Here is a 15,549-nt window from a genome sequence, read left to right on the forward strand (position 1 = left end):
TTCGTGAGTTCGAGCCCCGTGTCGGGCTCTGTGCTGACAGCTCGGAGCCTGGAGCCTGCTTCGGATTCTGTGTCTCCCCCTCTGTCTGCCCCTCCCCGGCTCACGCTCTGTGTCTCTCTGTCTCAGTAATAAATAAGATGTGAGGGTGCGGGTATCCCCAGCTCCAACTGGATTTAGGTGTGCTGAGAACAGCAAGGAGGGAGAAGAAGGAAGCCACGCCCAGGGAAAAGTGCACAGGGGACCACGGACAGTGAAGTACGGCAGACCGCAATTTAACATTGCGTGGCCTGCACTTGCTAAGTCTTCACAACGAACTTATTCTTTAGCCCTCAAAGCAACCCCCTGTGATGTGTGTGCTGGTCTTTACCTCTGCTGAACACTTGATGACACAGAGGCACAGATAAATGACTTCGCAGAGGTTCCCTGTTCGCAAGTGGCAAGGGCAGGAGTTGACGCTGGGCAGACCTAGAGTCAGGGTTCTCGACGCTGAGCTCTGCTGCCCTTCATGTCCGTGCCGTTTCCATGTTTTGGTGGAAATCTAAGGCTGTAACAGTTTGTCCCCCCAACTTCTCTATCCTACCTGCCTTCCCATTCTCCTGATCACCTAAGGCAGTCTTCAATTCCTCTTTCCCTCCCGTGTCCCATAATCATCATTCAGTCCCCAGGACCTGTTGAGTCTCTGCCACTGTCCTCCAATCCCAGAATCAACTCCAGCCCTTCCCTTTTTTTTATCCTCATTGTTTTTTAACCTGCTGCCGCACCCTTTCTTCATACCACTGTTTTGCCTGCAACCCTCCAGAGCATCCGCACTGACCACACAATGAACACAGGGTCTCACTTCTAAGGCAGGGAGCAGAGAGTGGACTTGGGTTTACATACCACCTCTGCCACTTTCTTACCCTGCAACTAATGCATGGTGTCCTCTGCAAGATGGGGACTTTGAGACGGTCAGATGTAGGAAAAAACGTGCATAGCGTGCTTGGGACAAGACAAGCGTTTGGGCCCAGAGTGAGTTAGTGCTGAGTCTTCTCTCCTATGTGGTTTTACTGTTTTTCTAGTATCTGCCTAAGAAAGCAAACTACAAAAGCCTTGCCTACTGAATATCTTTGGATTCCTCTTGGTCCCACACCGGTGCGCTTTGAGCTCTCATTACTGGTTTGGTCTCCTCTCTGCTTACAAAATCAAAACCACTCCTAGTTCTCGACTCAAACAGGGTCTCCCTGAGGCACTGGGGATCCGTTCCTCCCATAAACTACTAGAGCATTGGCCACCGGGACCCCACTTCTGGGTCTCCCAGACCATCCAAATTTCAGAAAACTTGGGTAAGGAGAGGGGTTGGCAGAACAACACCAGCTCTATATAGCATTTGTACCAAGTGAAGAGATTAATTAATAGAAAAAACTACCCTCTACTATCTCCATAACTTCATTTCAAAAAGAAAAATTTAGTAACAATAATCAAGAAAAGGAGGGGCGCCTGGGTGGCTCAGGTCATGATCTCCTGGCTTGTAGATTCAAGCCCAGTGTTGGGCTCTGTGCTCAGAGCCTGGAGCCTGCTTCGGGCTCTGTGTCTCCTCCTCTCTCTGCCCCTCCCCCACTCACGCGCTATCTCTGTCTCTCAAAAATAAACAAATGTAAAAAAAAAAAAACAAACAATTTTTTTTTTGGAAGAAAAGGCAGCGGCGGGGGTGCTGGGTGAGGAGAGAAAAGAAATCTACCCAGCCATGCAGAACAGTGCTGTAGGCTCTGTAGATGTAGCTTTAGGAAAAACTTTACCCTTAGTCCCTATTTCTACCATTTTGACAGGAACCACCGGTGTTGGCTACATCTTTGAATTCGTCTATGTCTTATTTCCCATCCTCCTTATAAGGTTTTGGGGTTCATGGCATTTGTCTTCACTGAGCAGTTTCTCAAATACTTAAGACATTTGATTGGCTTACAATCAGCCATAAACCATTTGGTGGTATTGGGTATTTGTTTTTTATTCAGTCATCATTGAGTAGCTGCTAGCAGTCTGGGGGTGTCTTAGGGACGGAGTTATAAGACAAGATCAGGTCCCCAGCCTGGTGGGACTGTATTTCAAGCGAGGGAGTGTCCAGTTATGGGTGAGGACGTGGTGCTGGGGAAGGAACAGCCTATGTGAGTATGGAACACAGACTGACTCCTAGGGAAGCCTTGAGGGAAGGGAAGGAAGAGTGGGTCGGGGCTCTCTCTAAGGTGTGCACCTGACTCAGGGTCCCCAAGGAGTTCTCAATGGTTTGGATTTAGTCAGGAAGCAAGGAAGCAGATGTTGAGATATGGGCTGCTGAGGTAACAGAGTTCTTAGAAATTAGGGCCTTGTTTTGAAGGAAGCTGGGGAACTATTGGAAAAAGTGTGATATAATTCTAATTTTATAAAAGAAAGAAAAAAAAAGAGAAAGAAAAGAAGGAAAGGAAGGAAGGCAGAAAAAGATGTGACCATCTGCATACATGTATGTTTATATGTGGGCGTACATTCTAGAAAGGAGATAGGGAAGTTTCACACCGGTCTGGGGAGAAGCATGTACAGGGGGAATATTTCCTTGTGTTAACTGAGCTATTGGAAGAAAGGGAGGGAAAAGTAGTGTATATTAAAGAAAACTTGGATATTAAGGAAAGGTTTTTTTTCTTTTTCTTTTTTTCTTTTCTCTTTTCCTTTTCCTTTTCCTTTTCCTTTTCCACATCACTTAGTAATCCTGTCACTCAAACATAATCATTCAAATATATTGGTCCAGCTTCTGGCAGACCTTCCTTGTGGTGTGTAAGTTTTATACTCCTTTCTTTAAGGGTCTTTGTTTCCTCTTTCTTTCTTTCTTTCTTTCTTTCTTTCTTTCTTTCTTTCTTTCTTTTTCTTTCTCTCCCTTTCTTTCTTTCTTTCTTTCTCTTCTTTTTTTTTTTTTTTTTTTTTTTGTGAGAGTGAGCACAAGCAGGGGAGGGGCAGAGAGAGAAGGAGACAGAATCCCAAGCAGGCTCCAGACTGTCAGTGCAGAGCCTGAGGAGGGGCTCAGACCCACGAACCGTGAGATCATGACCTGAGCCGAAATCAAGAGTCAGATGCTTAACCGACTGAGCCACCCAGGCTCCCCTAGACTTCTTTCTTTTTAACCATCAGTGTCTTCTTACTGAGGTGTAATTTGGAGTCTTGCTTTTTTCGTGTGATATTCTCCCATAGCACGTCCAACTGACACACTTAACCATTCCTCTATTTTTAGAAATTTGTAGTTTTCTGGTATTTTACTGTCATAAATAATAATGCAGGGCGTGTCTATTATGTACAAAGCTTTTTTTCTGAATTTGGCATTATTACCCTAGATTCCCAGACATGGGCTTACGAGAGTAAAAAGCTAGGAACGTTTATACAGCTCTTCGTTGCCGAATTTCCTTGCAATGGGCTGACCCTGTTTATACCTCGGTCTCCCACAGAGTACCCATTCCTTCTGTACCTCTACACGGCACTCTCATTTTTGTGGGGCACAGTCAAACGGATTATAAGTCTTTAAAAAAAAGTAATAGCTTCAAGTTTTCACTGTTTTTCCTTGGCCCTACACTGTGTACAGTTGGCTTGGTTGTGTCGCCAGAGGAAAAGCCTGAGGGGGTGGGTGGATATAGCCTTCTAATTAGCTGTTAGTTTGTGTAAAGGAACAAATGTCTTAAGCTTTCCAAAACGTAGCCTAAGCTTGGATAGATCCCTTGACTTTTAAATGTCCGTTCCCTCAGGATTAGTGCTCTCTTCAGGGGGGAAGAACATATAAATGTTCCCAGAAACGTTATAGGGCACGTTGAAAATACTTTGAAACTGCAGGAATCTTGTTGACGGATGAGGTTGCTAAGCTAGCCCGAAGGAACAGCTCCTTTCTGTCACTGATGGTCAGCGCCCTTGGGAAATCAGGTCTGTTAGGATGCCTCCGACCCCAGGACTGCAATACTGGCCCAGCCACAGAAGAACATCTCTTCTCGGCGGGCTGATGCTTCCTCCCAGCAGCCTTGTTTGTATTTCTTCTTTGAGTTGTAAGTGGGTTTTTCCATTCCTCAATTGCTCTTGGAGACCTGAGAATCACTTCGCATCTGAGAATAATTAATCACTAGCTGAGATCACAGGGCTATCTGGTCCAACAATTTGTTGTCTGGCCTCTGCCTGGACACCTGCAGTGATGGGGGCAGCCCAGAGCAGATTGAATTCCTCCTTGTCCACGTGACGGCCTTTCACTCTTCAGAAGACAGCCTTCTCCTGTTGTCTTCTCTTCACACTGAACATCTCTAGACAACATAGTTTTGAACATCTTCAGCCTGCTGCTCTAATCTGGATCTCCTAGAAGGGGGTGTATTTGAAAAGCAGAACACCATTCCCTAGGCACCATTGGAGGATGTCCGCCATTGAAGGAGCTTCCTGTTTCAGGCACCCGTGGGGCAGAATTGACTCCCCCAAAGTTATTGTCATATGTGTAGCTGTGACATGTGCTGTCAGTTCAGTCATATCCCACTTCTATACCCTCGGTGGTGGGAGGTCTGTGGTTATAGTACTTTGTCTCTGTTAACTGTTGTCATGGATTTGCCCCCATTTTTCCATAACATTTAGCGGTTATGTGTGCAGACTGTCAGGTCAGGATGGATTCAGATCCTACCCTGAGCTACTCAGATAGCTTCCCTGTGCCTGTTTTCTCATATGTAAAATGGTACTCTGACCGCCCCACCTGAGATGGTCATTGTAAGGATTAACTGAGTTCATATTAGCACAGTACTTGGAACAGTGCCTGGACGTTGAAAGACAATAGACAAGTTAACTATCTGTCACTGTCACCCTGTTGAGATTCTTTGGTGTCTTCATTGTGTTCTCTTTAGGGCCAGCCAGGGAGCCTCCCAGATCAGCAGCCAACATGGCTCACGCCCCAGGGCTGAGGGGCTTAGAGCTGGAGAATTACGGCTCTTGTGCCTTTCCTTCTGGCCTGCCTGCCTTCTGTTTTTTTATTTTGCGGTTTATTTTGGTTTTGTTTTGTGCTTTATGTGTGTTTGGTTTTGTAATTATTATTTTATTATTTTTTTAATGTTTTTAATTTTATTTTTGAGAGAGAGAGAGAGAGAGAGCAAGATCACATAAGCAGGGGAGGGGCAGAGACAGGGAGACAGAGGATCCGAAGCAGGCTCCACACTGACAGCAGAGAGTCAATGCGGGGCTCGAACTCATGAACAGTGAGATCATGACCTGAGCCGAAGTTGGACCCTTAACCGACTGAGCCAGCCAGGCAACCCTGTAATTGTAATTTAAAATCTCAGGAGACTTAATAATACTGAACTTGACCCAATGGTGTGTGTAAATCCACCATGTCTTTCTTCACCGTTTCTCTTGAATCAGATTTTTTCCTCCGAGTTTCTGCACTCACTTACTCATTACTCAACCTTCGGTGGGGACCGTACTGTTCTGGACACAGGCCACAGGAGCGATCTGAGTGTCCTGGTGAAACTGTCATTTCAGGGATATGGGTAGACATCAGGGATATGGGACATGGCCTCTGTGAGGTTGCGTTCACCCTTTGCATGAGGACCTTGAATTTGATCACTCCCGTTCAACATATGGCCATGAACCCACTTGAGATCATAACTGCTGTCCTTTCACCCTTCTTTCCACTGTTTTCTCTCCTGCCCACTAAGGAGCATCTCCTCCACTATTATTTTTCCTCGGTTGGCATACTCACAAAGAGCAACGTCTCAAAAAATATAAATCTTGATGTTCCCCACCCAGTCGTAGGTGTCCTTAGAGTAGTTGTGATCATCCATCCAGCGCTTCAGATCTTGAATGTGTTCATCTTTACCTCAACCTGGTTAGAGATCACAGCAACAGAGATTTAAAAGAGTGGGCTGTACTTAGAGCTTGGCCGATATGATGTAGGAGAACAAAGCAGATTTGTTATTTTATCCTGGCCTGCAGAGTCAGCACACTGTTTTCTTGCTTGTTCTCTAAAGGACTAAATTTAAATCTTATTTACTTATTTACTTACTTATTACTTTATTTATTTATTTTTTACATACTGTGAAATTCACTCTTTGTGGAGTACATTTCTATAGGTTTTAACAAATTGTACCACCACACTTACGATCTAGAACAAGTCCACTCCGCCCCCCACCCCCCAAGTCCCTCTTGGCAACCCCGTTCAGTCAACACCTCCCCTACAGTTAGTCTCAAACCCCGGCAACCACTGTCTAGTCTCTCTAGTTTTGCCTTTTCCAGAATGACATCTAAGTGGATTCATACAGTGCGTAGTCTTTTGAGTCTGGCTTCATTCGTGTAGTCAAATGTATTTGAGACTCATTCACGTTGCTACTTAAATCAGTAGCTCCTGTTCGTTACTGATTGGTATTCCATTGTGTGGATGAGCCTGTGTTTGCTGATCCATTCACCTGTGGAAGGACATTTGGATTCCTTCCAGTTTTTGGTGGTTCTGTATAAAACATTCACCTAAAATTTTTATGTGAGAGGATAATCTTTTAATAAGGCTTTTTGCCTTTGTGCTGATTTTACTTTTTACCTCTCTTGTTTAAAGGCTGCAGAAATTTTGGTAGAATGTTTGATAAATTACAGATGGCAGTGCAACTTTGGAAGGAATGCCTCCATTCTTGCAAAAAAAGAGATCTCAAGAATTCCCAAACAAATGTCGAAGCCTCTCTCATCTCTAAGAAGTACGGGTTTTGAACCACATTCACCATCCACTGGAATTCATTTTATGCCTGAAGTGGATTGTCTACTTAAATTTTCGTTCTTTGTTTTTGGGTTGATGTCTTTTTAAGTCACAAATGCACCACAATGCTGAGCAAATGATACAGATGCCAGAAGTCCAGGAATCACAGAACAAGGGTTTATCCTCTCAACTTTGGACGTGTGGGAAGAAGGGTAAGGTGAGCCAGAGTGTGTAGACACACTGGCATTATTCTAGCACAAGGGGAGAGTGTGGGGAATGGGATGAGACCTGGGGATTTAACTTGTTTCTGAAGGGCATTCCCAAATCCTGCTCTGGAATAATTCCCCAACTACCATTTAATCAGCTCCATTAAACCCTGCCCTGTCTAGTGCACTGTGCTCCAGACACAGCTCTCCTGGGCTCTCAGTAATAGCTCAATTGTGTGTAAGTGACTGTGAAGAGGCTCTGTGTGCTGGATGAATAGCCCCCGTCTCCATGGAAACCGGTGCTGGCTGAGGGGCTGACCTTTGACCCACTTGTTGCCACCATACTGTTAACCACTGGTGCCTCTTGGGTGGAGAAAGAAAGCAAGGAAATGGCTGTCAAAGTTGTTTTTATTTTCCTTCAGTTGAAGCCTGGATCCACACTAAGTAGAAATAACACACCAATATTAGCTCAAAGCACTTGGATGTTCTGAGTTTAATTTACTTCTGGATTCTGCCTGTCCTCCCCTCCTCTCCCCCAAGCCTTTTCCATATCTTACAGTGCAGAACTCAGCCATGGGTGGCGGTATTGGTTTATCATCACTCTCTGGAGATGCCTGGGAGTATAGTTCCTAAGGGGCAGGGTGGAAAAGATGCAGGTCCCCATACTGGGAGTCACCGTGCTGTGGCCACGGACACATTTCCTCTTTTGTACAATGGAGTGAATACTCTCTCTCAACCCAGACCCTCGAGGAACTTAGCTGAGATGTGGCTGAAGCATTACAACTGTAAGACTCATCATTAACCAAGGCATTAGGACCTTAAGGGCAAGGGTAAACCTTGTACCTTTTTAGTGATGATAAAAACCAAAAGCTTGGCCGCACAACAACCTGACAGGTCTGGCCAAGATGACTTTAGCAACGCTGAAGTGATTCCTCAGCTCAGGCCCCTCTGTGTCAGCAAGTATTTTAGTCCCCGTGACACTTGCTGCACATAAGCAGGTTTCTTCTGGGCTCCATCCTTTGCTCTGAGCTAACTTGGGTCATCATGGTTGTCCTGGGCCCCTTGAAGACATCATAGACAGAATCAGGTCTGTCATTCCCAGGATTCCTTGCAGAGGGGTCTCTGACCTGGGTCAGACCCCGAGGGCTCCCCTCCTAGGGGTGTGTGTCTGGTTTGGATGGTGCGAACATGCTACTGTGTCCCTGGTGCCCAGAGGGAGGATTTCAAGAGAAGGTGTGTCAAGAGACTGGCAGGTGCTGGGCTTGTCAGGTTTCCGGCTAGAGCCACCCCATAAGACAGGTCAGGTAATCTCTTGGAAAGGAAAATTTTTCCTTCTGTAAGTGGAAAAGGAAAACGACCCTTGGTTCCTACAGTACAGATTCCTTACTGAGGGTCGTTGGTGGTATGTATCTATCCCTAGGACAGTGTGTCATCCAGGGGCAAGTGGGAACACAAGAGCTAACAAGAACCCCAGTCTGAGTTCCTTGAAGGAAGTTAGTCAGAATGCAAAGTGACAGTTCCTCTTTTAGAGACAGAAGTCTCAAAACGTCCATGACTTTCCAGGAATTGTGGAGTGAGAGGGTTGGAAGGAGAACAGGGGACACTGGCCGTGATTGAGATTCCCCAACGCTTTGTTCCCTAAACCTGTCAACCATCATGGAGGTGTCAAAGCACCAGCTTCATCCTATATGTTATTTTTCAGACCTGAAGTCACTGTCGTGAGTTCTTTTATTAGGACCCTGATCTTGTATAATCCACATTACTTGGGGATACCACCATTACTACCGTAGGCTAATAAAGTAATGCTTTCTGTGTCTGCTTCCTCCCATCTTGCCTGACGTATCGTTGAGGAGGTCATTCTTTGAGGTAAAGTCTTAGGATGGAGAAGCCTAAAATACTTTCAGGGTCTTTAGTTACAGTTCTCAGATATTTATTAGAATTGGATAGTTTGTCAAGTGGAGATTTTTCTTTTTTTTTAATTTCCTGCAACTTGCCGCCAATACTTGGTCAAGCCTTGGACTCTACCATAGCCAAATCAAGGATGGGATGCCCATCCCTAGTTCCTGGTTGGAACCGTGTTCACCTGGAGGTCTGCAGTATGGCCACCTCTCAGTTCCTTACGTGATGGGGCTTTCATGGTGTGGAACAGCTGCTCTGTCTTGGGCTGCAGAAAGTCTGCGTGCACCCTGTGTAGGCACCCACAAGACCGTTTGCTGAAAGCAGTTTAACGCTCTTTGCCATCCCCCGAAAGTACAATCATCAGCGTATGGACTATTTACAGGAGATCGGGTTGGGTTAGCATTCCCATTGCCCCAAGTTGTAGGGAGCCGGAAATACACATGCATTAACCCTGGGCCGGGGGTGGCGGGGAGAAATGAAAGTCCCTTCATTCTGCAGCTGTGTAAACAGTCCAGGGGGAGACAGCCTGCAGCTAAGGATAATGGGGAGGAAGGAGGGGTGCCGTGTGCAGGGGCTGACCAATCAGGGGGCCTCCATGGGGGCCCTCCAGGACTCTGAGCATGATGGGGGAGGGGCTGGCACCATCAGGAGGCATGGGGGGGTGCACAAGCTCCCAGATTTTTCACACGCAGAGGGCATACTCATGAAAGTAGGGGTGATGCTAAGCGACGAAAAGTGTAAACAGTCTGGGCCTACCTGACTGAAGGAAAGTGGAATGAGAGGAAGGTGATGTGGGAAGCCTGGGGAAGGGGGTGGCCTTCCAGATGAGTGCCTCTTCCCCCTGGACAGGCACTGCACCCCTGGGGGCAACATGAGGAGAGGCTCTCCTTGACTCAGGAGTGGGACATGAGCCCCATTCACAGAGTCCCTAAGCCGGTGGGGAGGAGAGGCCAGCACACCACCCTTTGTGTCCCAGGAGGAGTTTTGGAGGAAGAGGCAGAGAGCACCTGCGGTGGGAGGAGGGCCGAGGAGGCTTAGCTGGGGTATGTCTTCTAGATACTTAGGGAAGGGCCAGAGCAAACCGGCTAGAAATGGCAGCAACGGAGGGAGGAGACAGTGAAGCCAGACCCCAGGTGGAACCCCAGCCCTCACCGGGCCCTGCGTGCTCCCGGCTCCTCCATTTCCTCTGACACACAGGTCACTGTGGCAGCTCCCAGGGCGGCAAGTTAGGTGCAGCCGCTGTCCTGCAACCGGGGTCACCATGCACTGCAGGGGCCACCGCTTGGGTTCCTTCGTTCACTCTTCATTCCAGCACTCATTTACAGATTGCCTTCTGTGTGCCAGTCCCTGTCCCAGGATCTGAGGTCAGGGCAGAAAAGCAGACAGTCCAGGGGCTGTGCTAGTGGGCCAGGGGCTACTTTAGACGGGAGGACTTTGCAGTGCCTATTTGGAGGTGCGTGCAACCTCCCTGCTCTGGTGCAGGCTCCCATCCAGGCAGGCACTGGGGCCCTGGCCCTCCCTCGGGTCCTTGTACCCATTCCCCCTGCTGCCATGAGGGCTGGAGCCCTGCTCTGCCATGGACACAGCCGGACAGGCAGATTCTGCCCCTCCTTCCCGGGCACAGGGCAGACCAGTCTTTCTCTTTATGCAAAGCTCTTCCCAGTTCCTCAGGAACTCTGTGACCCCAAATGCAGTGGGAGCAGTGGTTAGCCCAGGTCCGTCCCTGGCCCTCTGGATGACTTTGCATCGATCCCTCTAGGGCAACACTATCCAATAACAATATAACTTGAGCCGTAGAGGTAATTTAAAATTTTCTAGTAGCCTCCTTAAAAAAAAAAAAAAAAATTAAAAGGAAACTACTAAATTTTTATTTTAAAAAACTTTTTTAAGTTTGTTTATTTTGAGAAAGGGAGGAGCAAAGAGAGAGAGACTGAGAGAAAGAGAGAGAGAGAGAGAGAGAGAGAGAGAATCCCAGGCAGGCACTGCAGTCAGAGAAGAGCTTGATTCAGGGCTCAAACCCACGAACTGTGAGATCATGGCCGGAGCCGAAATCAAGAGTGGGACGCTCAACTGACTGAGCCACCCAGACACCCACACCCTAAACTATTCCAGTTCATTTACAATATTATCATTTCAACATATAATCAGTATAAAAATAATTACTAAGGTCATTCATGTTCGTTTTCCGTACGGTGTCTTTGATGTGTGTTTTACGTGTACCACACATCATTTTAAGTGCTGCAGTCATACGCGGCTTCCTGGGACAGCTCTGGGAGACTGCCTTTCCTCATGGGGAGGATGGAGGGGATGCTGTCCCTTCACCTCCTCCCCTCTTGAATACAAACGAGTGGGAGAGTGGGAGCATTAGGAGGCAGCAGAGATGTAGGATGTTATAACCTTTAGGCTGTCATCCCTGAAGGTGTGAATGGGAAAACCCAAAGGACTGACGTGGGAATTTCCCTCCTGATGGTGACAGTCACCATGTCACAAATGAGAGAGAAAACTGAGAAACCCATATGGACAATTAAAGCTATAAATGGCCTAAAATGGTGCATATGCTTATGGGCTAAGTTATTCAGGGGCAGAATTTAATGTCTCGCTGAAATTTGAGAAAGTAATCTTGCAGTTTAAAAAAAAAGGAGAGAGGGAAATGTGTTTTTTCCCTAAACCACGGTAACTGTAAAAACGTGTGACGCTTTCTGTTAAGTTGTATTTTAATAGAAATATTAAGTCTGTGGCTTTTGTTTTTGTTTTCAAGGAAATGGAGAAAGGAAGGAAACTGGAAGGTTTAAATTCGTTATGCTAGCTTTGGATTCTGCAAAATCAGGAAATCAGAAAGTACAAGTTCTCAGAGCAGTGACATTTAACTCCATGGGGAAGGGCACACCCAAGGTCACCCTTTTAAAGGGTTTGTCTTCCTTTTCAACGTTTTTATACAGCATGCCCTTTGGCTCAGCATTTTCCAGTGTGGGAACAGAAGTGGGAACACTAGGGTTTTCTCATCTGACTCTGAGAGTGCCCCATCCTCAGTGCCTTCTACATGATAGCACTGAATAGAAATTTGTTGACAGACTCACAGACTGTGGCTTGAGGAGGACACCCGGAGGATTGGATGCATTTTTAAGCAGTCCTAGTTCCTGTGAGATAATTCAGGCCCCCAGGTATATTTTTAAATTTGTTGATGACTTTAGAAACTTTTAAAATAAATATAGGCACTGTTTATTTTTAGTATTTTAACTAAACTCTCTATTAGGACTTTATTTGGGCTTTAGGACCTGGACAACTACCTGGCTCTAGGAATAGCTTGTTTCTGTTTCTCTGTAAATATTCCTTTTCAAGTTTCTTTTTGCTTTCTTTCTTTTTTATGGCGAGGAAAGTTTTTGAATTATGCAGAGTCTAAAAACATCAAGCTATAAGAAGGTGATGAGAACTTCTTCCACTGTCTGGATCAGTTCAAATCCAACTAAGCATTTACCTACAGGACCCCAGCAGGAGGGAGACTTACATGTTACCCAGCAGGCCTTCCCCATCTCTGATCCTTTATGTTCCCTTAATCTGATCCCTTAATGCTCCCATGGGTGCCGTGAGGTTGGTAGCCTTATGGCTGCTGGCTTCCCTGGGGCATTCCTCCTAGCCCAGGGCTACCAACGGCCAATGTGGAACCCATGTCAGATAAAGCCCCAACCCAGTAAAATGCCAACATCCAGCCAAATCCACACCTGTCCATTTGTGAACACATAGCACTCAAGAGTTTCCTCCCCTTCTTTTTCTGTGCGACGCCTCAAATAATGGCAAGAATGGTCCTACACTGCCTTGAGGAGTTTTTAGCTTCACTTCCTCATCCAAACCTGACACCGCGGCCATTATGACAATATGACCTCTGAAGCTGCACTCTGTTGGCTCCACATCTACTCTTACTCTAGGGGGCAGTCACTGAGGTATGTCTCCTGCCTTCCTCCTCCCCAAATGGAGCTCACCAGATGGCTCTCCGTTGCCATTTGTGGTGAGTGGGAAGGCCAGCACTGGTCCCCAGTCTCATGCTACTTGAAGACATTTCCCCCTGAGCCTTTTGCTTGTGGGACCTACTCAGGTTTCTCCTTTTCTGTGCGGGATGTGTTGCTTGCATTTTTTTCTCTTTGCGAATTTCTTTTTTTTTTTTTTTTTTTTTAATGTTTTATTTATTTTTGAGAGAGAGAGAGAGAGCACAAGCGGGAGGGGGAGTTGTCAGAGAGAGTGGGGAACAGAAGATTGAACACGGGCTCTGCACTGGCAGTGGTGAGCCCCATGCAGGGCTCGAACTTACAAACCGGGGGATCATGACCGAGCCGAAGTCCGACGCTTAACCGACTGAGCCACCCAGGCGCCCCCTCTTTGCAAATTTCTAGTTTTCTGTCTCCTTCAAGAAATCTTCCCGAACACTCCTCTCTCCCTTCTTTCTCTGCCTCTCTATTGTTAGAAGCAGCTATTTTGCCTCAGACTTCCCCGGTATGCTGCTGCATTTTTTAAAAAAACTCTTGAATGAAAGGGCATGGATTTTTTTTTTTTTTCCTTTCCCCATTTAGATTACAGACCTCTCGAGTGGAGCCTCCTACGAGTCTTACAGACCTCAATGCAGCCAAGTGTCAGCATGCAGTAGTTATTCAACAATGAGTAACTTGAATTGGCTTCCACTTGAACCTCAGGTACCTTGGTTAACATGTGCAAGACTGGTATGCACTCAGCTGAAGCTTTTCCACCCTCAGTGTTTTTGTCATTTATTAATAATCATTTGGCATGGTGCTTCAAAAGAACTAATTCCAGAACGTGTTATGGCTACGGCTTGGCGTCATTATGTGCTTGAGATTCCCATGCTGCCTTTATGTGTTTTGATGGGAAGGGAGCACCGTGGTGTCTCCAGCTATCATTCAGAGGCGTGGACAAAACATGTGGCAATTTTAGCTTATTTCCAGGAATGGTGAAGCCAAATGGAGGCTTTTCAATAACTCAGATAGAGCTTCCACACTTAGTTTTGAGTCCCTAAGGAGCCATTTTGTACCTCACTCGTGAGGAGGCATTATGGGACATCTGTACTGGGTTGGAGGGGAAAGGGACTGTGGGGACATGCCCAGTGACGCTACATGGGGAATCTGTGTGTACCCACTATTTACAGGGGATCCATATTTTCGAAACTAAATAGCCCATTTCTCCTGTGAAACCACCGTCTGTGTCTGAACAGCACAAGAGGTACTGGAAGGTCAGCAAGGAAAGAGAGGGAGCAAAACGGGGGCGAGATGCTTGGACTGTGAGGTGGGGAGATGAGAGTCACCTGGCTAAAGAGGCAGTCCCAAGGCAGGGGTCTCAGGGTCCAAGAGAACAGGATTCTTGTTCAGTGTGAAAGGTGAGCCAGGGTTTTTGGTTCACTCATTCATTCAGTAGGTATATTCTGAGCCACCCCCTCTATATGCCCTGCTCTATATGAGGAGCCAAGTATGCGTATTTTAACACACAAGATACGTGGTGCCTGTTCTCATGGGCAGTGCCAGCTAGCAGATTGGCCTTTAGAGTCCGACCCCTGCCGTCATGGACCACACGGTGAACAGCACCCCCTGGAGGTGTGAGACATGGTGGGCAGAGGGTTCAGGATCCAGCCCCAGGGAAAGAACTAATGAGAAGGCAAACTGAAGTCCCAGCCCCCTAGTGAGGGTTCAGGGGGAAGCCACCCGTTAGTTCATTTGTTCGTTCATTCTTCTAACAACTATTTATTGAAGGCCTTCCCGGGGGCGTGACTTTTCAGTAAGGACTGAAAAGAGCCAACTGTCTAGCCACACAGGGAAAGAACATTCCAGGGAGAGGGGATGGTGAATGTGAAGGTCCTCAGGCAGGATCATGACGGGCTTGTTTGAGGAAGCAAGGGAAGCAGTGTGGCCGCAGCAGAGTGCACAGGGGTCGGCAGGGGTGCATTGAAGGCGGTGTAGTCAGAAAGGGAACTGAGGGCCAGTCGTGGGATTTTATAGGACACGGTGAGGACTTGGGTCATTTGCTTTGAGCAAGATGTGAAGCGTTAGAGGTGTGAGCAGAGAGGTGATGTGATCTCATCGATGTTTTAACAGAGCTCCCAGGCTGCTGTGATAAAAGTAGACTGAAGGGGGAGGTAAGTGTAATTAGCAGGTCAGGGTAGTTCAGATGGTAGCAGTAGAGATGGGAGTGGGAAGAGTTGTCCGACTGTGGATGCATTTTGAAAGAGAAGTGAAGCAGGATTTTCTTGCTGAGGAAGAAAAGAGTCAAGAATACCTCCTGAGCAACAAACAGGAAGGATGGAAATGCCGTTAACCAAAACGGGGAAGCCAGGGACCAGCAGATCTGGGAGCAGGGGGATAACCAGGAGCTCTGTTTAGGACATGTTGCTTTTGAGCATTTTGGTCATCCAGTGGGGAAGGTGATGGGCAGTAGGTGAGTGAGTCTAGATTTCAGGGAGGAGGTCTGCCTTGGTGAAAGAGACTTTAGGGTCATCAGCAAATCGATGGCACCAAAAGCGTGAGACTGGAGGAGATCCCTGGGGGTTGGGGGCTGAGTCCTGGGCACCACAGCTTTCACACACTGGAGAGGAGAGCAGGAACTGGTGACGGAGATTGAGAAGGAGCAGCCAGAGAGATAGGAGGATCAGAGACCTGGGGATCTGGGGACCTGGAGCCAAGGAAGAGAGTGAGTATATGAAAGAAGAGGGAGGGATCACCTGAGTCAGGTGCTGCTAAGAACCAAGTAAGGTGAGAGTTTGAC

General features: G+C 47.0%; 1 protein-coding gene across 2 annotated transcripts in view; it reads left to right on the plus strand.

Annotated features, from left to right (window-relative positions):
- TCF7L1 (transcription factor 7 like 1) overlaps positions 1 to 15,549 on the plus strand; it is a 158,882-nt gene that overhangs the window by 85,111 nt on the left and 58,222 nt on the right. Inside the window, exon 4 of one of the 2 annotated variants that reach the window (XM_047853063.1) lies at positions 13,356 to 13,475. The exons of the other annotated variant lie outside the window; for it this stretch is intronic. Within the exon in view, the coding sequence (XP_047709019.1) occupies positions 13,356 to 13,475 (120 nt within the window). The remainder of the gene's footprint in view (positions 1 to 13,355; positions 13,476 to 15,549) is intronic. 2 annotated transcript variants of the gene reach the window in all.

This window comes from Prionailurus viverrinus, chromosome A3 (assembly GCF_022837055.1).
Source record: "Prionailurus viverrinus isolate Anna chromosome A3, UM_Priviv_1.0, whole genome shotgun sequence".
NCBI lineage: Eukaryota > Metazoa > Chordata > Mammalia > Carnivora > Felidae > Prionailurus > Prionailurus viverrinus.